At 48.0% G+C, this 25,354-nt stretch overlaps 1 protein-coding gene across 2 annotated transcripts in view; it reads left to right on the top strand.

Annotated features, from left to right (window-relative positions):
• The window catches only part of Dpysl2 (dihydropyrimidinase like 2), a 104,316-nt gene that overhangs the window by 76,327 nt on the left and 2,635 nt on the right, over positions 1-25,354 (top strand). For both annotated transcript variants that reach the window (XM_031362662.1, XM_031362663.1), the window contains exons 5-13: positions 3,086-3,147; positions 3,605-3,685; positions 4,210-4,278; positions 7,932-8,052; positions 16,758-16,914; positions 17,241-17,382; positions 18,813-18,983; positions 22,466-22,645; positions 23,862-24,027. In XM_031362662.1, coding sequence (XP_031218522.1) covers positions 3,086-3,147; positions 3,605-3,685; positions 4,210-4,278; positions 7,932-8,052; positions 16,758-16,914; positions 17,241-17,382; positions 18,813-18,983; positions 22,466-22,645; positions 23,862-24,027 — 1,149 coding nt within the window. The remainder of the gene's footprint in view (positions 1-3,085; positions 3,148-3,604; positions 3,686-4,209; positions 4,279-7,931; positions 8,053-16,757; positions 16,915-17,240; positions 17,383-18,812; positions 18,984-22,465; positions 22,646-23,861; positions 24,028-25,354) is intronic.

The raw sequence follows: 25,354 nt of genomic DNA, 5'->3' as shown, positions 1-25,354 counted from the left end.
AGAGTAGGAGGAGGAAGAGGAGGAGATGAGGACGAGGAGGAAGAGGAGAAGGAGAAGAAGAAGAAGAGGAAGAGGAGGAGGAGGAAGAAGAGGAGGAAGAGAAGGAGAAGAGGAGGAGGAAGAGGAGAAGAAGAGGAGGAAGAGGAAGAGGAGAAGGAGAAGAAGAGGAAGAGGAGGTGGAGTAAGAGGAGGAGAAAGAAGAGGGGGAGGAGGAGGAGAAGGAGGGGAAGGAGAAGAGGAAGAGAAGGGAGAGGGCAGAAGAAGAAGAGGAGGAGGAGAAGGAAGAGACGGAGAAAGAAGAGGAGGAGGAGAAGGAGAAGAAATAAAGAAGAAGAATTAGAATTATGCTTTCCAGAGTAATTCAGAAAATCAGGCAGATGTCTGTAGCTATGAGCCTGGAGCCTACTATGCTAGGGAGTGGAGATTTAGGACAGAAAACACACTACCTCATTTAAAGGATAATTATTCCTCCCATCCTTTTAGCATGGCTTAAGGTGAACCTGCCTTCCAGAGGGGTGGTCCCTTGGCCAGGTGATTTGTGTTCAAGAGAAGCAACAACTATTCATCTCCATCCAGAAATAGATTTCATTTTTTTAGAGAGGAGGCAAGAGCTTTTCCTTAGTGGCCATTCAGTGTTACTGTAAACCCCTGCCCCCTTCCCCCACAAGCCAAGAGGTAACCCTAAAATCATTTAGGAACCAGACCAGGGTCCACAGCCTCCAGACACATGTCTGATATTTTTGGCCTCCAGCTAGAACCCGTCTCGTGTCTTGAGAATCCCCAGATGCTGGTGGATTTTAACTTTCAGTTCCTAGAGCCAGTTTATCCCAAACCAGGGCAGGTGGGTTACCATGGCAACTGTTGCCTGGCAGGAAGTGAAGAACTGGGATGCCCAGAGGCCTTTCTCTCAGGCAGTGTCCAGCATCCCCAGGTGGCTTGGCTTAAGCTCCAGTGCTCTGAGGTTGTCAAGATTGTTTGGAACTGTGATGGATCTTGGAGAGAGATATTTGGTCTGGTGCCTCAGGAGGCAAGAACTCCAAGATGTTGGGATGGACAGCTGCTTGCCAAACTAATGGATTTTAAAAACCAGCATAGCTTGCCAAAGAAAAGACACTTTTCATAGCCAGAAGTTTGTAATATATTTTCTTGTCAAAGTCAGAATAAATAAGTTGTTTTGAGAAAATTTTTCTTTTTGAAGAAAAAAAAGTGTGGTAAGTGATATACATATAGCATTAATCTATTTTTTAAAAAATACTTTAAAAAACCTTTTCATTTATTTTTCTGTGTATGAGTGTTTTGCCTGTATGTGTGTCTGTGCGCCATGTGGTGCCTGGTGCCTGCTGAAGCCAGAGGAGCCTATTAGATCCCGCTGGAACTGGAGTAATAGACAGTTGTGAGCCACTAGTGGGTGCTGGGAACCAAACCTGGATCCTCTGGAAGTGCAGCCAGTGCTCTTAACCTCTGAGCTGCCTTTCCAGCCCAAGATACCAATTTGAGTCACTTGTAAGTGTGCAGTTTTGTGGATTCCCTCAGCCTCGCCTTGTTTTTAATCCATCAGTATGGGGCCTCTGAGATGGATCAACAGGTAATGCTGCCAAACTTGATGACCTGAATTGGATTCTCAGAGTCCACATTGTGGAATCAGAGAACTGATTTCCACAAGTTGTCTTCTGATCTCTATGTGCATGCTGTGGCACAGGCACATTCATACACATGTACACACACACACTCATACACTCATACAATCATACACCTATATATGTATACATATATATACACACACATATATGTACATATATACACACACATACAAACCATACACACAAACACACACAAACACACACACACACTCATACACCCATATACTCATACACACACATATATATACACACACACACACAACCATACACACACACAACCATACACACAAACACACACATACCCACACATCTATACACACACATATTCAACCACACACACTCATACACCCATACACCCATATACACACACACACACAAACCATACAACCATACACACAAACACACACAACCATATACCCATATATACACACACACACAACCATACACACAAACACACACACACACACACAGACATACACAGAGACAGACAGACAGACAGACAGACACACATACACACCCATTACCACTCTCCACTTCTAGGATGCTGCATCTTGCTAAAATGAAGATCCATCTCCATAATTGCTCTTTCCCCTTCCCCCAGCCTAAGTCTCCCCATCCTATCCTCTGTCTCTGGCACTGACCACTCTGTGAGACACTGACAGCTCTCTGTGACACTGACTGCTCCGTGTGTCCCTCCTGCACATGGGGTTTTGCAGCACCCTTCTTTTGGGACTGATGTTGTCACTCAGCAGGATGGCTTCTGTGTTTGTCCCCATTGTCCCATGCAGCTAAATGTCCTTTGTAAGGCCGAATGGCGTTCCAGTCTACACAGAGACTGGTCTGTCTGCTCATCCTCTGCTGGTCACCGGCTGGTGGGTGGTGGGGTTCCACCTTCTGATTGTTGTGAGTTATGTTACTGCAGACAGGAGTCTGGATGGTTCCGTAGCTACAGACTGCAAGCTTTTAATTTTGCTAGACCTGTAAAGTTCCCAAACAGGAAAATTATAAGAACCCTAAAAACAATTAACAGAAATTCTGTTCCTAGCTTCCCATTTGCTTTGTCATTCTGTCTGTAGTCTGTCTGTCTGTCTGTCTCTGTCATGCTTCTCCTCTTCTCTTTCATTCTGTGGTGCTAAAGATTAAACTCAGGGCTTCATCATACCAGGCAAGCGCTCTATGCTGAGCCCTCTACGCAGCACTTTCTAGTTTGTGTTTTCTGAGACAGGGTCTCTCTGAGCTTTACATGGCCTTGAACTCACCCGGTAGCTCAGATGGGCCTTGAACGTGTGATCCTCCCGTTTCAGTAGCTGGGATGACAGGCATGTGGCCTCAACACCTGCTCCCCTGCATCGATGTGCACAGGTGCACACACATGTATGAACAGCGTGTTTGCTTTGGGTTTGTGTGTTGAAAGTCATGTGTCTGTCTCTCTTCTTTGCCACCAGGGGTAAACTCCTTCCTCGTGTACATGGCTTTCAAAGATCGATTCCAGCTGACAGATTCCCAGGTAAGAAAGCCATCTTTTCTGTGCAAGCTCCTGACATTCTGTTTAGTTTGGTTACAGCTGCCATCTGGGGAAACATCCTTCCATGCATATATAGCTCACTCATAGCTTAATGGGATATGACTGGCAGGTTTGGAGTTTAATGAAGTTAGCCCTGGATGGGGTCTTGCCCTTCCAGACTCTGGCATCAAACCATGACCTCTAATCAGGATACTGTGTGGCCTAGTGGTAGTGCTGAGAGCCTTGGTCACACTGGGTGCAGTTCTGGGTGTCACTCCTGTCCTTTTGGTTGGGCTGCCTCTGAGTCTCAGAGTGGCCGGAAGCAGTCCTCGCGAGCCTATTGCCAAGCCAGGCCTGCCAGAGCAGCCTGGGTGCCATTTCTCCCCTACCCAGGGGATTTCCTTTGTCCAGAAAGATGCAGGTTCAGGTCTCTGAGCTTGTCCCTCTCTCTCTTCCTCAGATCTATGAAGTGCTGAGCGTGATCCGGGATATTGGTGCCATAGCTCAAGTCCATGCAGAGAATGGTGACATCATTGCAGAGGTAAGGGACCCATCCTTTCACATTTTCTTCATCTCCCGGAAAGCAAGCTCAGGAATGTAGGACAGCTTTGGAGGCTGAACACCAGTGTGGAAATCCAGAGGGCCTTATGGTCTGGTACTAGGGCTCTTTCAGTGAGCTTCTGCTAGTGTTTGGTAAGGCATATTGCTGGTTCCCATGATAGAAAGGACTCTTCTCTTGGCACTGCAGTGTAGCTGTTCTGGATGGAGCCGAGGAACACCTTAGTCACACCTGGATATCATCCTATACTGTGTTGTGGGCCAGGAGTGGCTGGCTTCAGCTTCCCATGGATGCTGGGCATATTGAGGGGCTCTAGAGAATCTGTCCTGCTCAAATGGGGTTGGGATTAGTGTAGTGACCCCTTCTCTTTCTGAGGTCTGGTATGACACTGGCTATACCAGGGCCCACTCTACTTCTTACTAGGGAGCTTTTTTGCCCAGGTCTCTTGGCATCAGCCACCTGAAACCCACCTTCTCTGACCATTTGGCTTTCTATACACATTACAGGAACAGCAGAGGATCCTGGATCTGGGCATCACGGGCCCCGAGGGACATGTGCTGAGCCGGCCAGAGGAGGTGAACATCTGGGACTAGGATGTGTGACTTGGTGTTACACCCATTCGTATGTGGCTCAGCATAGGGCCTTCTTCTTTGGCCGTTGTCTCACAGAATTAGAGTGCTGAGTGGCCAGTTATGGACATCCTGGGGCTCATCCGGGCTTAGAAGCATACCATGGTGGGAGGAGCCTAACTTATACTAGGCACTGAGTTAGATAATGCTCTGAGTAATTTCACCCCATGTCAATCCTATAGGTGGGAGGGATAGAGGGAGAGAGAAAGGGTGAGAGAGAGGAAGGAAGGCAGCCAGGCAGGCAGGAAGAATAGTTAGGACTCCAGGCCCTTCACCCTTGCTCTTCTTCCTGATGATAGTTGTTTCATATGCCAAGCTGAGTCTTTTGTGTGTTAAACGTTTGAGGGGGTGACACCGAGGGTCAAACAGGAAACCATTCTGAATGGACTTGGCTGTACAGCCCACTTAGGGAGAAACCCCCAGCACATAGGAGACAACACTAAAAAACAATTTAACTTTGTGTTGTGTCAGGGTCTCGTCCACTGGTAGCACCATGATGGCCAGCTTGCATTTGAACATTGCAGGGTGGCTAGCTTCCTGCCACTGTATGCTGCTCTTTGCAATCTACCATGTGGGCCGCTCGGTAGGATATCCCCCGGTGTTTAGCTAGGAAGCTGGGAAAAGGGAGACTGGTAAGAATGCCAGATTCTAGGGAATCGCCTGTCTGAGGTGGTATAGGTGAGAAGCACATGTTCTGACGACCGCAGTACCTGGCCATAGGTGGCAGTGAGACAAGCAAAGGACAGTCCTCTCTGAGACTTTCAATGAGCCGGTGACAAAGTGGCAGACAGAAGGTAAATATGCAGGCCAGAATGTGGCTGGCAAAGGGCAGCTGTTAGAACCTGGGGCCATAGAAGAAAGTGGACGTTCAGATCTGCACAGCAAAGCTGTCACGGACAGAAGACCTTCCCAGCTGGGCCTCACAGGATATATGACCAAGGTGTATAGGTTGCCAAGGTGGGAGGGGCTGCCCAGAGATTGTCTGGACTCAGCTATGGGTCCTTGGATAGGTCATTTCCCTGTGGTGTTTGCTCTGCTCCATCTATAACATCACTTAAACAACCTTCCAGATGTTCAAGATCTCTATGATGAGAAGAGGTTTTGTTTTTAAGTGATCATACCCTTTCTACAAGACTTAAAGAGATTTTCATCAGGGCTCAGCGTACATACAGCAGTATCTGTTGTGTCTCAGAGGCTGGACTGTTCTGGCTGGAGAGTGGAGAGTGAGGTTTAAATACTCTCTTCTTCCAGAGAGCTAGCGTTTTAGTTTGGCCTCTGTCCAATTTCAGGCCACTCTGTGGGGCCAGATGGAGCCTGAATTCCATTCACAGCGTGTATGCAAATCCAGACAGACCCCTGGGATGGGAATTCTTCCTCAGGAGTCATAGTGGCAGCCAGTCCTATTTGGCTTCTTAATTAGAGGCACTGCACACCCCGCTTTACTGAGGACAGGCCTGTAGCTCCCAGACTTTATTTATAGTGTGTCTGTCCTTTTGTGAAGGCTCTGTGCTTGGACATCCGTAGGGCTGTTTCTGGCATCCCAGTGAAGTGTTGAGCATCTTGGAGTCCTTTTCATTCACACTTCAGAGACTTCTGAGCTGACAGCCCAGCAGGAAGCTCCAGGGAGGGAAAGGAGGCCTGGGAGCAGGAGGGAGGCTCCCTTCAGCTATCCCTGGAATGGGAAACATTTGAGTGTTTTGCTGAATGTTTTCTGAGCACCGGTTGCTTTCCTGTAGATTCGTAGACTCTCTTCTCATCGTTGATGCTCAGAAGCTGAGTGTGAATGAAGGCCGGGTCTCCCTTGCTGGGACGGGCACTGAGAGCAGCAACAGACCCCGGCCCTGCTAGTGGAAACTGGACTAGCCAAGGCCACTCTGTGGGAGTGCAGCTGTCTCCTCTGAAAAGTGATCGCCTGGCTTTGAAAGTTACATTAACAAGATGAAGCCATCTTTTTGTGTGCAGGAACAAGTTTTGAGCCTCTGCTTAGGGATGTTGGGAGTAAGGTAGTATGGTAGGTAGAGAGAAAGACTCTCTCCCTTCTTACCTTTAAGAATTTACACCACAGTGTTTTCTTAGGACTTGGCAGTGGCCTTTGGGGTCCCGTTCGAATCAGTTTCTTGTGTTATGGTGAACACACATTGTTGTACATAAGATGTACCTCTGTAACAAGGCGGCTTTCCTGGTTGTATATTCAGTAGACGTGATGCGGAATCTGAAATCCCATTCCCCCAGGATCAGTTCTAAAGAGCCAGATGTTCGATTTGAGTAGTTCTTCATCTGCGCTGAAGGTCGTACCAGGCTATGGCTGGCCAGACACTCTTGGGGGAACACAGTGCAGCCCTACTCCATTCCCGAGCCCCATGAAGCTTGTTTTGTTTTGTGGGTGATGTTGGCTTGGCTCACAAGTCTCTGGTTGACTCGGCTCCAGAGTCACGAACATTGAATGTCTTCACTCAGGATCCTGAGAGCAGAATAAATATCCACATTGAGATCAGCCAGGGCCTGGGGATTCTCAAATGTGAGCAAGTGAAATTGTTACCGGAGTCTTTGCCCCTAACAGGACTGGGCCCTGGCAGCTCTAACAAACATGACTTGATCATCCACAGGCTAATTAGAAAAACAAGCTGTGCTGGGCGGCAGACAGCCGAGAAAGGAGATCGGTTCAGTGTAGTTACAGTAGGAAGAGGAACAGAGATCCAGCAGCTTCCTCAGCCCGTCCTCAGAGTCCCCACATAAAGTTTAGGTTTAACTAGTAGGCTGCTGGTCATGGTGGTACACGCGGTAGGCTATGATGAAGAGATGGGGCAGCATGATCAGGAGTCCCTGGCTAGCCTGGACCTTTAATGGCTTGGAGATGTGACTCAGTAGCTAAGAGTGCAGGAGCTCTCACACTACTCTTGCAAAGGACCCAGGTTTGGTTCTCAGCATCCATGTTAGGCAGCTTACAACTGCCAGTAGTACCTCCAGCTCTGGGAACAGTGAATGCCTCTGATCTCCACAGATGCCAGCACGCATGTGCACAGACCCACCTGCAGACAGACAGAGGTAGTTAGTTAAAAAGTTAGTTAAAAAGAACAAAATAGGAAGAGCTTTTTAGATAGGAGGCATGGAGCATGCTTAGTCAAACAGTCCACGTCGTGGTGTGGTCCCTCCCGCTCACCGCTGCCTTGGCCTCAGCTGTCCTGGAAGGTGTTCTGTGTATTCCGGAACTGTGTGAACTGTCTTTCCTGGAGACACGTCTCTCCTCTGGCAGGCACCCAGCTTCAGGCTTTTCCTTCTCCCACTGTGAAATTTTTCCTCAGAAAACTCTTAATTTCTTAGAGGCCATTGTTTCAGTCCTTTGATAACTAAAGGGAGTGACACACGTTATCTTCAGAATATCTTGTTTCCTGCCAATATTCACCCAGGGTGGTTACAACCCACTTAGCTAGGTTCTAGGGCAGAGTTACTAGACTGTGGGTCTAGGTGGAGCCTGCGGATCTTGTCCTGGGTGCCACTTAGGAAAGAACCTTGGGAATCCATTTGTCTCTGTTGGTGAATAAGGACAGAGATGGGCATGAGGGTGGGCGGGGTTTTCATGCTTATCTGCCCTCCCATAGGTCGAGGCTGAAGCTGTGAACCGGTCCATCACCATTGCCAATCAGACCAACTGCCCCCTGTATGTCACCAAAGTGATGAGCAAGAGTGCGGCTGAAGTCATCGCTCAGGCACGGAAGAAGGGTGAGTCTCAAGGGCCTTTTGGACGTGCCGTGGGCAGGTGGAGGGAAGGCGGAGGCTCCCGGAGGAGGCTCTTTTTCCGACCCTCATGCCAACTGGGCCACTTTGATCATGTTCCAGCATTAACCTAATTGCAGCCCAGCAGAGCGGGCAGCTCTAGTTTCCTCCCTTTGTTCCCTGGTCCTGGCCTTGTTCGTATCTATTTAAAGCCAAGGCCACGTGGGCAGGTATCCTCCTCTCTCTATAAGTTGATTTTACAAACTAGTTACATGCATAGGTTACATCACTTTTCACTGGCGACAGAACCCCTCTGGGGAATGCTATTGTGTAAAGTGTGTCTTCCTTCCACCTTGGGCGGGGATTTCTACCAGGAATCAGTCAGAGGCTTGTGTGAGACACATGTTTATTCACCTCAAATTATTCGTTGTGGATATACTATGGATATATACCAAGTGAAGCTGGCTCTCCTGAGACGGGGTCTTGGAAACTAATTCACTAAGTGTGGCTTCCAGCACTTTCTCTCAGGGATGTTCTGTGGAGTATCCTATTCATTATGTATAAGCAGCTCCATTGCCACCTGCTGCACTAAGCCAGTTTGGCTAATCACACTGTGCACTTTATGCTTAGGCATCGGCACAGCATATAGAGCTGGAAACCATAGCATTGACCTTGATGGGAACCTTAGCCTGATCTGAAGTGAGCATTGCAAGGGGATCCCTTCTTGTCTCCAAAACCTGCATGTGTGTCTTTCCATCTTGTGTGTCTCCATTTATCTGCTTTTCTCTCATGCTCACTGGTGCCTCTGTCTCTGCCATTTGGCCCATATAGCTGTTTCTACTTTGCTGCACGATCCTCATGAATCAATAAGGGCTGTGGGATGTTTTCCCTGATGGGTGACTTGGTACAAGCTCCAGAAGAAATTGCTCAATGACTGTCCCAAGTCAGCCTCTCCCAAGAGGCAATGGCTTCCAGACCGATCCTGTGATTTTTGGCCCCTGCTCTTTGGAGCTTTCTGGAGGCTCTATTTGACCACTTGCTATTAATTTTTGAGAGCCTGCCCTCTCCTGGATGCTTGGAGAAACTGCCTTTTATTTAGTAGTAGTAGTAGCAGCAACATTTTGATATTTTGAGGCACAGTCTCATGTAGCCCAGGCTGGCCTGGAACTCACTGTGTGGCTCACCATGGAGCCTCTGACCCTTGCTTCCACCTCCTGGGTGCGGGGGCACAGGTGTGTACCACCAGGCCCTTTTGAGAAAGGCATCCAGAATTTCTTCAGAATTTGCTTTGCGTTATTTTCTGAGGCAACCCTGTAGGTAGTGACTGAAGTCCATGCTCCTTTATTATCCGGGCACACTTTTAAGGTGGCTGAGTGCTCAGTGCTGAAACTGTTATACTGGTATTACTGTTTCAATGTAGCACAGGCATAGTGGGTTCAGTGTCTGAAAATGGGGACCGTGGCAGGCAGCTAGTTTTGTGTATCTTACTGGTCATTGAGCACCCACGTGCTAATAGGGAATTAGTTAAGGCAGACAATCACATGACTTTGGATTCCTGTGGCCTTCCTGTCTAAAGTATAAAATGTCCTAGGCTCACCTTGGCAGAGGGAGGGTGTCAGCCCCTTGACAGACCACAGCTGGGGTGCAATCATGAGCAGCTAGCTCTCCAGCAGCACCTGTGCTCTCTCCTTGGTCGTCCCCGAAGGGTGGGGCTAACACGTGCTTGTGTGGCATACAGTTTCACTCTGGCATGCTGCCTCAGGGACCGGAGCCTTTTTATTGTTTCTGTTAACTTTTGAGTCTGCCCAGAAAGGGAAGCAGTTCAGTTCCAGAACCTTCTGCGTATGAATCCAGCTGTGCCTACACCGCGATTCTCAGGGTTGCTCCGCCGTCCTTCAAAGTTGTTGGGGGAATTCCACTGTCTTCCTGTGCTAACACGAACAGCAGAAGGGCTCTGGACCTCCAGAGAGCTGGGGAGGCTCTTGCCACCCAGTTAGAATTTCTAAACATCCTCAGGATGCAGCCTGGGCAAGCAGCCTTCATCTTTTGTTTTCCTCTGAAGCTCAGGGCTTGGGAGGAAAGCTTGATGACTGGGCATCTAACTTCGGGCTCCAAAGCTCCATGTTAATGTTTGACCGACTCACCTTTCCTCTTGGAAGTTATTTTAGTAGAGGAATTTCTTGTGGTCTGTAGGGATTGGGATTTAGTTCAGGTAGAACCAGGAGCCTGGCCATCAGCATAGGCGCATGTAATAAGAAACAGGTATTCTCAAACAATCAAGAAGCAAACAGTGACAAGCAGTATTAGGATTTGTTCCCTGGGATTAATAACAAGGTTCAGGATCAGACCCTGCTTATGGGGCTTTGGCCGTGGGACTTACCATCACTAATCTGTGCCCCACTTACAAAGGGAAATTACTCTTCTCACATTGGGAAGTTAACTCTTCTCTCATTGTGTTTAAATGAGATGATGTGTCCAGTAACCAGTCATCCTTGCCACTGACGTGATGGCTTAACCTGGAGTATGTTCAATATGCCACGTCAAGGCAAAGATGTCCATGTGTTTTTCCTGTGTGATGCTTCAGGCCTCAGTGCCAGGAGCAGAAAGTGGTCTTGACCTCCAGTGTCTCTCCTTGGAGGGAGGATGAGGCTGGAGCAGAAAGTCACAGGGAAGTGGTCAGTGCCATTGTGGCCAAGCAGGGCTAGAGTACAGAATAGAGAGCCTGTGAGGCTCAGGCCCTGGGAAGGACTCAACAGCAGTTACAATCTTAGTAAACATTGGCAGGTCCTTTTCTCCATGTGCATTAAGCCTTCTTACTCACCAACAGGCCCTCTGGTCCTATTTCCAAGGTGGGAGACATTAGGGCAAATAGAGAAATGGAGTGGGTATAAGACTATGGGCTGAGATGTCTCTGAGGACTCTAGCTGCGTGCCAGGTAGACCCAGCACAATGGCAGCCTGGCTTTTCTGAGTGACCCATGACTACAATGCCATACAACAGCACACCACTTTACCAACCTCGCTGTGCAGAGAGAGAAATGAAACACAGCCAAGACTGGAATACACTAGCCTGATTTTTATTGTTTTCTGGATTTTCTTATTTTCTCTTTTATTTTTACACATCACTGGGATTTGAGCCCAGGGCCTTGCACATGCAAGACAAGTGTTCTTTCTCTGCACTCTATCCTGGTACTCAATCTTACTTTGTATTTTGGGACAAGATCTCTATGTTGCCCAGGTTGGCCATGAACTTGTGATTCTCCTGCCTCAGCCTCCTGAATAGTGAGGATTACAGACCTGTGCCATCAAGTCCTGGCTTGGCTTTTAGTTTTAGGAAGAATTTAGACAGTGGTTGACTTGGTAAGCTCGTGCCACGGAAGAGAAATTAAAACGCAGAGACTGAACATGTTGTTCCCAATCATCCAGCTTGTGGGAAGAAGCAGGCACGATTCCAGACACCTACCATCTGTTGGTCCTGTGTGTCCAGGGCAGGGACTCCTCCCTCCACCCTTTCTTAGGCTGCTGTTTGTTCAGGCAGGGATCCCTGTGAGGCTCCAGATGCCTTCCTGAGGGAATGCTAATCTATGGACAGTACCTGCTGATATCACCCATGGACTCTCCTTCCCCACCCTTAAAACCAAGGGATAGCCACATTCAAACAGCCATGGCTGCTGAGGGATACTAAATCCAAATCCAGGATAAGACTTCTGTTGACCTACAGGTCAATAGGATGTTGAACATCATGAAAAAAAAATCTCATGGTCATGTCATATATGAAGATTACTTCACCTTGGAGATGAGGCCTCAGGGTTAAACTAATGTAACACGTAGTAATCTTGAACCAGACTTGAGATTGAGGGTGGCAGGTGGGTTGGGCTGTGAATGTCATAAACTCCCAGTAGAGTCCATTAGTTAGAGAAACAGCTTATGGAAGGATGGGGAGGGCACAGGCAGGCACAGGTGGATTTATTTCAAGGTGTGGGCTCATGCAGTAATGCTGCTGAAGGATGAAATCTTTAGGGAAGGCCAGCAGGCTAGGAACTAGATGAGAGACGATGGTGCCACTCACAGCTCAAGGCTCTGTGGAGACAGAATCACTTCCTAATCATTGCCCCCATTTGAACAGCATGTGCCCTAGAAGCTGAGAATTCAGATTGCACTGTAATTCAGGCTGGTAGGATAAGATCCTAGGTTTTACCTTCAGCCACCTGTGTTCTGTGTCTGTACCACGTATACCGGCTCTTTCCGGGCACACAAAAGATTGGTGCCTGACCTGGGAATGTGAATCCCTAAATTCATTCTTTCCAGCCATTTTGTCTAGCACCATTAAAGGCAACCAGCCAGTGTCATTCTGTCTGTTAACTTGAATTTTAGAAATGGCCTATGGCATCAAATGCGACACCCAGAGCCTTGCCTCGTAGAAATATTTGATTCAGGGCCCCCAGTGGCATTTTGTGTATTTCATTACATTATTTGTGGTGTAGACTACATATGTTTTCTTTACTATAAGAAGAATCATTAGTACCCATGAATTACCTCATACTAGAGATTCAAGTCTAGAAACTTCAGAAAACATATCCTAAATATTTTGTTTCTTATCCCATGAAATGGTTTATGCCTATGACCCCAGCACAGGGATAGGGATTCATACCATGAGAAGTCTGATCATGAGACTATGAGGGATAATTCTAAGGCTAAGTTAAAAGAGGCATAGAGGCCAGGCTGGCCTATATATTAGCATGATCCTGACTCAACAAACAAACAAATAAAACAAAAACCAAACAAAAACAGGGCTAGGGAGATAGAGTTGGCAAACAAGCACAGGGACCTGAATTTGTCTCCCAGAATCCACGTAAAGAAAGTTGTGTGTGTGTAGCCGGGTGGTGGTGGCGCACGCCTTTAATCCCAGCACTTGGGAGGCAGAGGCAGGCGGATTTCTGAGTTTGAGGCCAGCCTGGTCTACAAAGTGAGTTCCAGGATAGCCAAGGCTACACAGAGAAACCCTGTCTCGAAAAACCAAAAAAAAAAAAAAAAAAGAAAGAAAAGAAAGTTGTGTGTAGTGCTGCGTGCCTATAATCCAAGTGTTGTAGAGGCAGCTCTCTGGGTTCACTGGCCAGCCAGTCTAGCCTACTTAGAGCGATCCAGGCTAATGAGATACACTGTCTTCTATAGGTGCATCTCCCTACCCCATGTGCATTGTGTGTGCATACATGCACACCGTAGGCTCATTTATACACGTGTACATGAATGCTTATACACGTATGCATACACATGTACAGTTTGTTGCCATAGAAACCATCCTTGCTATCAAAGCCTCACTGCGTAGATCTTAGGCAGTTGGGGTTGTGGCCTGAGCACTTTAAGAGAAAGACACAGTGATGTGGGTCTGTCTGTCTCATTTCCCTGGGCTTCTGTGGCTGTGCATTGAGTTCCCTTCATGTGATTTTTCATTGTTCTTGCTTGGGATTTGTCCTGCTTCTCGTTCATGGGAAATGACAGACTGTTGGAGCCTGAAGCTGTCAAACATTTCCAAACCTCAGCTTGCACTTATTCTTCATGAATGTGCTCGGCCCCGGGGCTGGCTGTGAGTAAACATTATCTTCCCATTCCTGCCCATCCCCTGCATTCCTGACCTGACTGATGTGCCTGCCAGAGTCTGGCTTGGGGTCACAGCCTTCAGTTTAGACTTTCCTTGGAGAAGAGACTCATGAAACTGCAACAGCTGCCAAGAAAGCATCAACAGTGTGTTTAGAGAAGCATAAAAAGGCCAATTAAGCTGTTCATGGTTTATTGTTAGTAGTGGTAATGATTGCTGGCACACGGCAGTTCACTGGTGTCTGTGGTCTGACTGAGCTCTGCAAGCCAGTCCATGGTCCTCTCCAGCATAGGGTTTATAGGAAAGGAACCTAGGGCAAGGCACAGAACCACTGAAACGAGTGTGTGTGTGTGTGTGTGTGTGTGTGTGTGTGTTTGGTCACAATCGATCCTTTCCTAATTGGTGGAGCTAAAAAACTAGAAATAAAAGCTTGTAGGGACCTCTGACTCCCTCCGGAAGTTTAATTGGAGCAAAGCAGGGGCTGGAGACATTGCTGAGCAGTTAAAACGTCTTGCTTTTGCAGTAGACCAGACAAAGTTCATTTCTCGCACTCACATTGGATTCTCACAACCACTTGTTTCTCCATGAGGATCTAACATTCTCTTCTAGCCTCTGCTGGCTACCCACGCTCATGTCTCCATATTCATGTGTGCACACGCACAAATAAAACTTAAAAAATTCTCCGAATAGAGCAAAACAAGAAGGAAGCCACAGTTTGGGACACACTCACTCATCCCGGGTTTCTGCATGGCTCCAGCGTGGGTTGGCCAAGAGTCCTCACTCTGATGGTCTAAGGAAGGAAGGTCCCCAGTGATCTTGGAAGCTCCGACCCATCCTGGGGTTTCCATAGGCTGAAGGCCTTTGCTACAGTAGTAGAGAGCAGGGAACCCAGCCCTTGTCAAGCAGCACCCCTCCTGCTCCTTCCATCTGTTTCTAGTACCAGCCTCCTCCAGTCAGATTTCCAAAGCCACGATGGAGCTGCAGACTCAGAGACAGGATGGAGGAGGGCAAATTCCAGGGCATTCTGGGAATGCAGATTTCTCAGATAGCTGAGCTGTTGATGTCTCCTCTGAGCACCATTGCTCTTCTGATTTTTTTATGGTAACAAAGCCTGTGTACCCTGGGGGGGCTGCAGGTGCCATGTGCTCAGGTGGGCAATGGGCAGTGGGTGCAGGACTCTCAGGCCAGGTTGGATTGGGGGTTAGATTTCACCCGATCTGTTGGAAGTTCCTGCAAGAGCCACTGCTGCCCCCACTCTGCCACTGAATCTCAGATGGGCCCGAGGAACTGCTAACTGCTGACCTTAGCTTTATGAGGTCTTTTTCCATTTGGGGGTACGTGCCCAGGGAGCTTGTACAAGCTTTTACTGGGAGAGCCTCTAGTAGGTCAGGAACTCTGGTCTCCTCTCCTGGCACAGTTTTTTTAGGGGTTTCCTTCTGGGCATGCTTGCCCCCAGTTCTAGCAGCCTTCCTCCTGCCTGGAGACTGTTACGGAGTATGGATGGGAGGCAGCTGTGACTGCGGCTTTCCAACACCCTCTCACTGAACAGCCACTTCTTTGTGACATTCCTAAGGCAGGAGGGGGCAGCTCCCTGGAGCCAGTTTTGAGTGTCTGGGCAAAGAGGGTGTTGTGGAATAGTATCCAGTGATAAGCCTTTGCAAGGGCTGTGGAGAGGAAGGGAGACACATTCCTGACTGAGAAGGGTTTGGCCTTGAGGGCCGTGTGTTTGGAGAAGGGAGATGTCTGGCTAGGTAATGGGAGGAGAGGCAGATGGATTTGGATAGCCTGGGAACAAGTTCTAGCTCTCTGGTCTTTAATTAGTTGAATGTTAAGAGCACTGAGTGGGCTTTGCACATGCTCCTTAAGTGCCTACTGTATGCAGGCAGAAAAGTGATCATTAGATGTGTTAAGTGCTTACTGTGTGCAGGCAGAAAACTGGTTATCATGTTGCTATCAAGAGTCAAAACGTTCAAAAGCGGGTGAAGATGCAATACCTAGGGATGCTGTGATGTCTGGACGATTGAAGGGGAGGCTTAAAGGCCAGTCCTGTGGCACACTTCTGTAATCTCAGCTCTCTGGAGTCTGGGGAGAAGGACAAGAAGTTCAGGGTCATCTTCTGCTACACACATAGTGGGTTCAAGGCTAGCCTCAACTAGGTAAAAAAGAAGAGCTTGGCTTTGAATCCATGGGAGATATAGGTGTTCAGGGAATAGATGGCTTTTTGTTTGTTTTAAACCTGGAAGACATGACGTAAGAGGCTCTCAGCTGTGGGTGTGGAGGAGGGTGGTATGTGGAGGATGTTCTGTGAAGAAAGTTCGGGCATGTCACAGAGCGTGGCTGGGAGCTGAGGAAGCAAGCACAATCCTAAAATCTGGAATGAGCTAGGAGAAGGAAGGAGGCCTGGTCAAGGGGAGAAGGCATTTAAGGCACACAAGGACCAACATCCACCAGTGTAAGTGGGCCCCGCTGTCTGGCCTACTCTGAATGGACAGAGAAGACACCATTTGAACGTTAGGGGAGCTGACATTTTCTCTTGGACATTGTATAGAGTTATCCTGAGCTTCTAGAGATTCTCAAACTCCAGTGGTCTAACCACTGGATGCAGATTCTCACGAGTCGGCTGTCACTCTGATGGACGTCATTGAGGGCAACTTAGGCATCTGAGCATCTCTGAAAGATCCTGGCACTGCTCTCTGATACCTTGGCTCTGTGATTTTATTTGATTTCTGTTCCATAACTAGAGTTAGAAACAATAAAGGGCAGGGGCTTCAGGCTATGAGCAGAGAGGCCAACTTCTGCATAGCAAGGTTAAATCCACCCATCATCCAAAGAGGAACCAAGATGGTTCTGAGGAGGAAAACATGTATAGAGTTTAGGATTGCCTCAGGAGAGAGGGCAGAGTCCACAGAGCAGGGCATCTCTGTACACACCAGCGGGGTGACCTTGGCTGCCTAGGGTTCTGGACTTCGGTCCTCAATGTTGTCATCTGTGAGGTGAGGCTGTATCCCCAAGAGTGCTGAGAGCCTTCTGCAGTGCCGAGCATGTAGTGATGTCTGCTAAGAGAGATCTCTTGTTCTTAGTGTGTCAGACTGAGCCACCTGTGTTCTGTTTCTCAGGAACTGTGGTGTATGGTGAGCCCATCACTGCCAGCCTGGGGACTGATGGCTCTCATTATTGGAGCAAGAACTGGGCCAAGGCTGCGGCCTTCGTCACCTCCCCACCCTTGAGCCCCGACCCAACCACTCCAGACTTTCTCAACTCCTTGCTGTCTTGGTGAGTAGTACTGTTGACTCGCTCACATCCACACTCTAGATCTCCTCAGAGAAAAGGAGACCATAGGTGACAACACAGTGGTGGCTGGCAGCAGGTTTAAAAAACAGACCATATTGACTGAAGTTAGGGTCACTAAGTGAGAACAAGGAATCGTTCTGTCGCCATCTTGGGTGGGACTTCCCGGTATCAACCTGGGTCATTCTGACCAGCCAGCTGAAGGGTCTGAGTGAGTGTGGTTGGCGAGACATCACCTGTGAAATATCTCACCAGACCGATGGAGATATGTTGGCCTGCAAGGAAGCCTCATGTCATGTGTTTCCTTCCAGTGGAGACCTTCAGGTCACTGGCAGTGCCCACTGTACCTTCAACACTGCCCAGAAGGCTGTGGGGAAGGACAACTTCACCTTGATTCCTGAGGGCACCAACGGCACTGAGGAGCGGATGTCTGTCATTTGGGATAAAGCCGTGGTAAGGACTGATGGCCTCCCTCGTGGCAGACCCAGGCATGCCCCTATCTCTGTGGGTGTGGGGCTAATGCTGGCCAGTTGAGAACATTCTAGAAACTAGGACTTGGAAGATGGTATTTCTCCTATATGGAGATCCAAGGCAATTCCTAAAAGCTCATTTCCTTCTTATTATTGCACATAAGTCCCACGTCAAGGAAGGTGTAGCTTCTTCAGTCCCATGCTGACCTTCCTAGCCAACAGTCCTCAACTCCATTTCCTTGAGAGTGTGTCTGAGGGCTTCCAGGTTTGTTTTGGACAGATACTGACCCACCTTGGGGATTTCCAATCTTTTTCCCTTTAAGGTTTGAAAATACAGTAACAGATTTTCTGATTCTTAATGAATTTTTACATTTTTTGAGTGAAAATCACCTGTGCCTGAGGTAAGATAGCGAATGGCGACTATCTTGAGGCTTTGCTAGCACTTGTGTGCCCAGCATGTCAACAGGCAGGTGACATTAGCATCACACACAGCATCACAGCCTGTTAACGCAATTCCTAATATATCATGCATCATTCTTAAATCCATAGGAAAGACAAGGAACTTACTTTTTATCTTCTCCCCTCCCCACCTCCCCGAGGCAGGGTCTCACTGTGTGGCCTGGGTGGCCTGAAACTAGCAATGTAGACTAGGCTGGCTTGGAACTCACAGAGATCCATCTGCCTCTGTCTTCCCAGTGCTGGAATTAGAGGCGTGGCCACCATACCCATGGAAAAGCTTGTTTTCTTCCTAACACCATAGTCATTTGTCTATAATTCTTTGACTGGAAATTTGTGATGTTCCTGATTTTTCTTTTAACTGAGATGAGTATCCATATAGACATACCCTTGGGTACATCTTTAATTAATGTTTGCAGAAGAAGTTTCTGGCAGTAACATTGCCAGGTCGAGAGGAGTCTGTTAAAGACTGTACATACGTACTGTTAACATTCCTAATGCAAAGATTATGGACATCTGACACACACGGTGTATGGCACTCGTTGGTGGGTTTTAGGAGCAGAAGCCCAAAGCATTATTGAGTTGGTGAATTTTGTCTCTGTTATTTGACATTCAATTTCTTTGGTTGCTGATTGGAAGGAATTTTTAAATATGCTTTTTCTTTGTCATTTAAATTTTTTTCTTCCTCTTAGTGCACACTCATTTCCCTATGTTTAGAATGGAAGGATTTCAGGAAATGGTTGGTTTGGCCCTTACCTTGAAAAGCCAGAGGCTGGGCTGAGACTTATTAACTAGAAGCCCAGACCTGTTGGGAACTTTACTGAAAGGGAAATCCCAGGGTGCATGGCATGTCAACATGTGGTCCTTTATTGCTGGACCTGTTCTACCTTCAGCTTTCTGACCCCACCTTTGTGTGTGTGTGTGTGTGTGTGTGTGTGTACATGCTCTGCCCCTCAGGTCACTGGGAAGATGGATGAGAACCAGTTTGTGGCTGTGACCAGCACCAACGCAGCCAAAGTCTTCAATCTCTACCCACGGAAAGGTCGCATCTCGGTGGGCTCTGATGCAGATTTGGTCATCTGGGACCCTGACAGTGTGAAAACCATCTCTGCCAAGACGCACAACAGTGTAAGGCTTGCCTGTTGTGAGTAGACGTGTGTGCTGCAGGCACAAGAGACAGGAAACCTCAGTGGGATAGGAGTAAAGTCTCCACAGGATGCATTGTTAACTTGCAGTGTCCCAGGGGCCAGACTGACCCTCTCACTTTCTTTATTGAGATCCACAAGACTAAGACTCTTGGGCATGTTTCAGAGGCAACAGCCTCTGTCTCTAGAGCAGAGGTTTTTATCCCTTGGATCGTGACCCCCTTTGGGGGTTGAATGACCCTTTGACAGGAGTCACATATCAGATATCCTGCATATCAGATATTAAATTACGATTCATAACAGTAGCAAAACTTACAGTTATGAGGTAGCAATGAAAATAATTTTATGGTTGAGGGGGTCACCACTACACATTAAAGGGTCACAGCATTAAGAAGGTGGAGAGCCACTGGCCCAGAGTGATTTTAGATCCCCAGAAGCTTCTAGAAGTCATGCACTACTCCGTTGTCATGGTTTGAGCTGCACCCTGTGTGGTGTGTTTACTGCAAGGGACCTAGCTAGAGCAGCCAAGTGTCTGCTCTGGAGGCAGCCACTGTCATTTCCTGTCATTGCTCCCTCAGGAGTGATTGACAGCTATGCTTCTTTTTCTTCTTCTATTTTGTTTTTGTTTTTTTTTCCGAGACAGGGTTTCTCTGTGCAGCCCTGGCTGTCCTAGAACTCACTCTGTAGATCAGGCTGGCCTCGAACTCAGAAATCTGCCTGCCTCTGCCTCACGAGTGCTGGGATTAAAGGCATGCACCACAACTGCCCGGCTCAGCTATACTTCTTGACCTAAAGGAAGAAGAAGTAATCTAGGCAGTGGGTCACAGTTTAAGAACTACAGAATTTGGGGAGCTCTTGGTCACCGAGCTTGCAGATGTTAGTATCTGTTAGTCGGTTAGCATGCTGGCGTTTCAACTGAGTACCAGGGATTCAGGTGTTCTGTTAGCTTGTGGATTCAGGGAGCCCAGAGCAGGGCTCTCAGATACCAACAGCTCCTCACAATCTAAAATCCCCTCTCTTGGACAGAAGGTTCTGGGTGGAGCACGCTGGGCTCAATGCCAGCTTCTTTGGTACCTGTGGCTGCCTTCATGGTGGGTACTTCGTGGGGAGAGAGACTGCTGGACTCCATATTTATAGATGGTTTTGCCCTGCTGGTTCAGCATAGCCTTAGTGCCAAGCCTGCTTAAATTTGCATCATCCATCTTGGGCTCCTCAATGATGTCCTCAGGGCTGACCTTTCTGTGCATACGCATATCATTTCATAATCCCACTCTTCCACTGACCTTCTCACTAAAGGGTCTGGTGTGATTATCCCAAGTGGGAAGATAAATAACCGAGAGGTGCAGAGAGCTTAAGTGGCCAGTCTAACGTTACATAGTGATCTTGCGGTTGAGCCAGAATTAGAAGCCTTAATTTTTCAACATTCTTCCCCACCAGACTGCACTGTGTATGCATGTGCAGGGTGGGGTGGGGAAAGCACTGTCTTTCTTCTTTAGTGTCCCTTCCCCAAAAGGGAATAAAAAACGGTTGCCAAGGCTTATCAAAGACACAGGTGACCGGGTTGCTATGTGGTGTGGCGTCGGGACCTCTCTGCCTGAGGGACGAGAGAGCAGGGAGGAGTGAAGGTTTGGGAAGAGAGCCACCCCTCACTTGACATTTTTATCTCACTCTGTTCTGAGCAGTATCCCACGCGGCCCTGCCAAGCACCTCATTGTCTCCCCCTGCTGTTGGGGCTGGCATTAAGCATACCCGTGTGACTGCCCATCTAATGAAGTACAAACAAGATTCTAGGTTCTGGCTTCATTGTGGAAAAATCGAACTTATCCACAACCCTATTGCTAGTCCTCCTTTAGGATTTTCCAGGATTCCAGCTTGCTCTGTAATTTTTGGAAAATGTCCATGCTCAGAGGTGGTGCAGAGGTGCTCCCATCTCAGCAACATTTATGGCAGTCAACCTCCATGTTTCTCTGTGGAATCTCTGAGCTGTTCTGACAGCAGTCCTGGCGCTACCCGGGCAGTGCTCCTTTTCCACATGGGATGCATGCTGCTCAGCCACTGTGCCCTTTCTCTGTCCTGCCCTCCGTCCCCAGCCACTGCACAGAGCAGAGATGACCTGTGACCCGGGTGTTGGTGTGGCTCTGCCCTCTCCCAGAACCTCAAGGGCAGTGATTCTCAATGTTCCTAATGCTGGGACTCTTTGATACAGTCCCTCATGTTGTGGTGACCCCTCCAACCAGAAAATTATTTTGGTTGCTGCTTCGCAGCTGTAATTTTGCTACTGTTATGAGTTGTAATTTAAACATCTGTGTTTTCTGGTAGTCCTTGTGAAAGGGTCATCCTATCCCCAAAGGGGTCTTGACCCACAGGTTGAGAACCACTGCTCTAGTTCCCCCCACCCCCACCCGGCCTGTGTTTTCCCAGACGCCTATGCTCTGTGCCACGTGTTACCCATTTGTTAGCCATTTGTTCCTGAAGACAGTCATGTGGAAAGAGCCGTAGGCGTTTGGCCAGAGCTGAGCCAGAGTTAGGGACACCACTCTGACTTACGGAGTTTTCTGTGTCATAAGGCCTCTTATTTTTCTGTTGCTTCTGACTGACAGACAAACGCACAGGCGGGCAAACCACCTGTTTCCCGAGAGGGTGTGCCAAATTGCCTGTTTTCACTCTCAATGACAGGAGTCCCCAAACAAGGGTGGGCCTTTTAGGAAAAAACTAAACCTCAATTGTGTCATGGGCTTGTTGTCTTTTATGTACTGCCGGTCCACACAGTTGGGGACGTTTGGTTTAACTACAGGATGCTTAAGTCCGTGAGAAAACACTCTCATTTCGCAGTTTAGTTTGGACCTTGTTCAGAGGCGAGCCTTGGGAATTTAGACTGCACAGGGGAGAGTTGGTGGAAATGGGAAGACACCCCACTCCACCTCATTAATGTCTCTTTCCCCTTCTTTTTTATAGAATTGTGGATTGAATCCAGGGCCCTGTGCATTCTCAGGGTTCAACCACTAAGTTCTACCACTGAGATTCACACTCCACTCTGAGCTACATCTTCACTCCACTAAATTGCCCAGACTGGCCTTGAACACACTCTGTAGCTCAGACAGGGCTTCGACCTGTGATCTTACTGCCCTAGAATCCTGGGTTTATAGGTCTGCCCCACATGACGCACCTGGAATGATTTTCTTTATATTTGTAAAGTATATACACACACACACACACACACACACACACCACACGCATACATGCACGCACACACACACACACACACTGTATTATTATTCTCTTCAGTTATTTCCCCCTCAGATTTGGAGATGTGAGTGAGATGAGTCCATATTCTAGGCAGAGAAAGCAAGTGTCCCTGGGGTGGCCAGCAGGGACAGTCTTCTTCTCTGATGTTGATCAGTAAACTCCATTCAGTCAAGTTTGGGACCAGGGATTGCTCTCATGATGGCTAATCTCCTTCCTCAGGCTCTTGAGTACAACATCTTTGAAGGCATGGAGTGTCGTGGCTCCCCACTGGTGGTCATCAGCCAGGGCAAGATTGTCCTGGAGGATGGCACGCTTCATGTCACTGAAGGTTCAGGACGCTACATTCCCCGGAAGCCCTTCCCTGACTTTGTGTACAAACGCATCAAGGCAAGGAGCAGGGTGAGTGGTTTTGCAAACTTTTAAACACCGTGGGTTGATTTCTACTCCGCAGATATCCATTAAGCACCATGAGTCAGAATACTGAGATGGGGGGAACATAAGGATAAAGAGAGCTTGACATTTTCAACCGGAAGCTTAACCTGCTGCTGGATGAGGCAAGGATGATCAGAGCTTTGATGCTGAGTGTGGGGTAAGGACCCAGAGGAGGGAAGCACTGCTCTAAACTCATGGAAGAAGATGATATGGAAGGTTACACTTGGGCTTTGAAGGCTGAGTAGGAGTTTCTCGAGCCAAAGGATGGAGATAAAGATACTAGAAGACGGAATATGACCTGTACAGTGTTCAGCGCATGGCAATCAGCACATGGCTGGTGGTCAGGAACTTCGAGGTGGAGAAGGGGTGGAGCTTTAAGGGAATTAAGAGAGGAATGGTGTCTTAGTCAGGGTTTCTATTCCTGCACAGAACATCATGACCAAGAAGCAAGTTGGGGAGGAAAGGGTTTATTCAGCTTACACTTCCACACCAAAGGAAACCAAGACAGGAGTAGGAATGGATGCAGAGGCCATGGATGGGTGGTGCTTACTAGCTTGCTTTCCCTGGCTTGCTCATCTTACTTTCTTATAGAAGAACCCAGGACTACCAGCCCAGGGATGGCCCCACCCACAATGGGCTAGGCCCTCCTCCCTTGATCACTAATTGAGAAAATGCCTTACAGCTGGATCTCATGGAGGTATTTCCTCCAGGGAGGCTCCTTTCTCTGTGACAACTCCAGCTTGTGTCAAGTTGATACAAAACCAGCCAGTACAAGTGATATTGGGAAGATAGTTTTGTCTTGAAAATGACACGAGACCCTCTTCACAGTGTGATTGGGGGCTTCCTGGGGGGGTTCAAAGGTGACATTGTCATGGTGGGGAAATTTATAAGAAACCAGTTGAGTAACTCCTAAGGGAGTCACGTTGGGAGAGCTTTTGGCCTGGAACTTTGGGGGCTAGGCCCTCCTCCCTTGATCACTAATTGAGAAACTGCCTTACAGCTGGATCTCATGGAGGCATTTCCTCAAGGGAGGCTCTGTCTCTGTTACTCTTGTCCATAATGGGGGCCCGTATCCCCATGCATCACAGGCCTATCTTGGCTACCGTTCCATCACACCAAGAAGGTGCAGGGAAGATGTCGTCTGTGAATGTGACCGAGGCTGTGGGGTGATTGTGTGTTTCAGCTGGCTGAGCTGAGAGGGGTCCCTCGTGGCCTGTATGACGGACCCGTGTGTGAGGTGTCTGTGACGCCCAAGACAGTCACTCCAGCCTCATCAGCTAAGACATCCCCTGCCAAGCAGCAGGCACCACCTGTTCGGAACCTGCACCAGTCTGGATTCAGCTTGTCTGGTAAGGCTGGGGGTGGGCTGTTCTGGGTAGGTTCAGCAAGCTCTGTGGAGCCAGTCTGAGGCTTTCTGCTCCACTACTGAAGAAACTGAAAGACTATAATGGCAGCCGGGTTTCGGAATCTTCAGATTGATTTTTGTGCCATGTGATGCTGAGACTCCCCTCCCGTGAGTGACCCCTTTTAGACTGAAGGGCCATTTCCTGATCTGTCACGTCTGTTGTTAAAGAGTGTGGAGCCTGGAGTTTCAGCAGCCTCACCTCGCTCAGGCCTTCTCTGTGATAAGTCACAGCAGAGTTCCCTGTGGAGTTGCTGTGGCATCTGCCGCAACACCCTCTCCGTGGAGAAAAGTAGATTTCTATCTTGGAAACGTCCTGCCCCTCTTTCTGTAGGCCTGTAACAGGGCCTTTCCACTCTGCTGGCTTCATAAGCTTTCACAGATATCCAAAGTCCTGAGGCCTGCCAACAGCGTAGTTCATTACGCAGACTTTCCTTTTCTTGTCCCATCTGCTGGGTTTTAGAAAGTACCATCTGTGCCCATGTTGAACGAGGGACACTTCAGGGTGTTCTGGTTTGGGAGACAGGCCCGTAAGCCCTATGGTCTTAAAGTATGAGATCAGTCACAACGTGTATTACCCTATCAGTCACATAGACAACACAGGTTGCCAGTCCATTGCCTTAAAGAAATGATTGAGACTGGAAGCTAGTTTGCCTCTTTAAGAACTGGAAAAATATGTAGATAATGAACTATGTTGTGACTAAGACCCAAGTCCAAGCACAAAGTGTGGACAGGGACAGATGGTTCAGCAGTTTTGAATGAACTCTGATCTTGTTGGGGACCCAAGTTTGTTCCCAGCACCCATGTCTGCTGGCTTACAACCATTTAGAACTTTAGTTCCAGGGATCTAGCGCCCTCTTCTGGCCTATTCAGGCATTGCACTTACATGTATAGCCCCTTCTGACATACACATAAATATATATGTATATATATATATACATATATATATACACATAATTAAAAATAAAAATAAAATCTTAACAAATGGACGTGCAATGCATCTGTGTTTCAAATGGATATGACAAAATCTTCAAGGGGATTTGAGACAGTATTTTTAGTACATCAAGTTTGACTACAGTTAGTCAAGTGGTCACATCCTGTCAACCCTCAAATAGTTGTAGAGTTTAGAGCATTCTGGGTTTGCTTCAGATCTGGATACTTTACCTGAACCAGCCATCCTGAGTGAGAGGCATGTGTCAGAAAAGCCATATTTGCTAGTATCTTGCATTGAATTTATACTTCCCCAGGGAGAGATCGCTTGCAGTAAGGTCCTC

The sequence above is a fragment of the Mastomys coucha genome, unplaced genomic scaffold (assembly GCF_008632895.1).
Source record: "Mastomys coucha isolate ucsf_1 unplaced genomic scaffold, UCSF_Mcou_1 pScaffold9, whole genome shotgun sequence".
In the NCBI taxonomy this organism is placed as follows: Eukaryota; Metazoa; Chordata; class Mammalia; order Rodentia; family Muridae; genus Mastomys; species Mastomys coucha.
The sequence above is the reverse complement of the archived record's forward strand: the minus strand, read 5'-3'. Positions and strand labels throughout refer to the sequence as shown.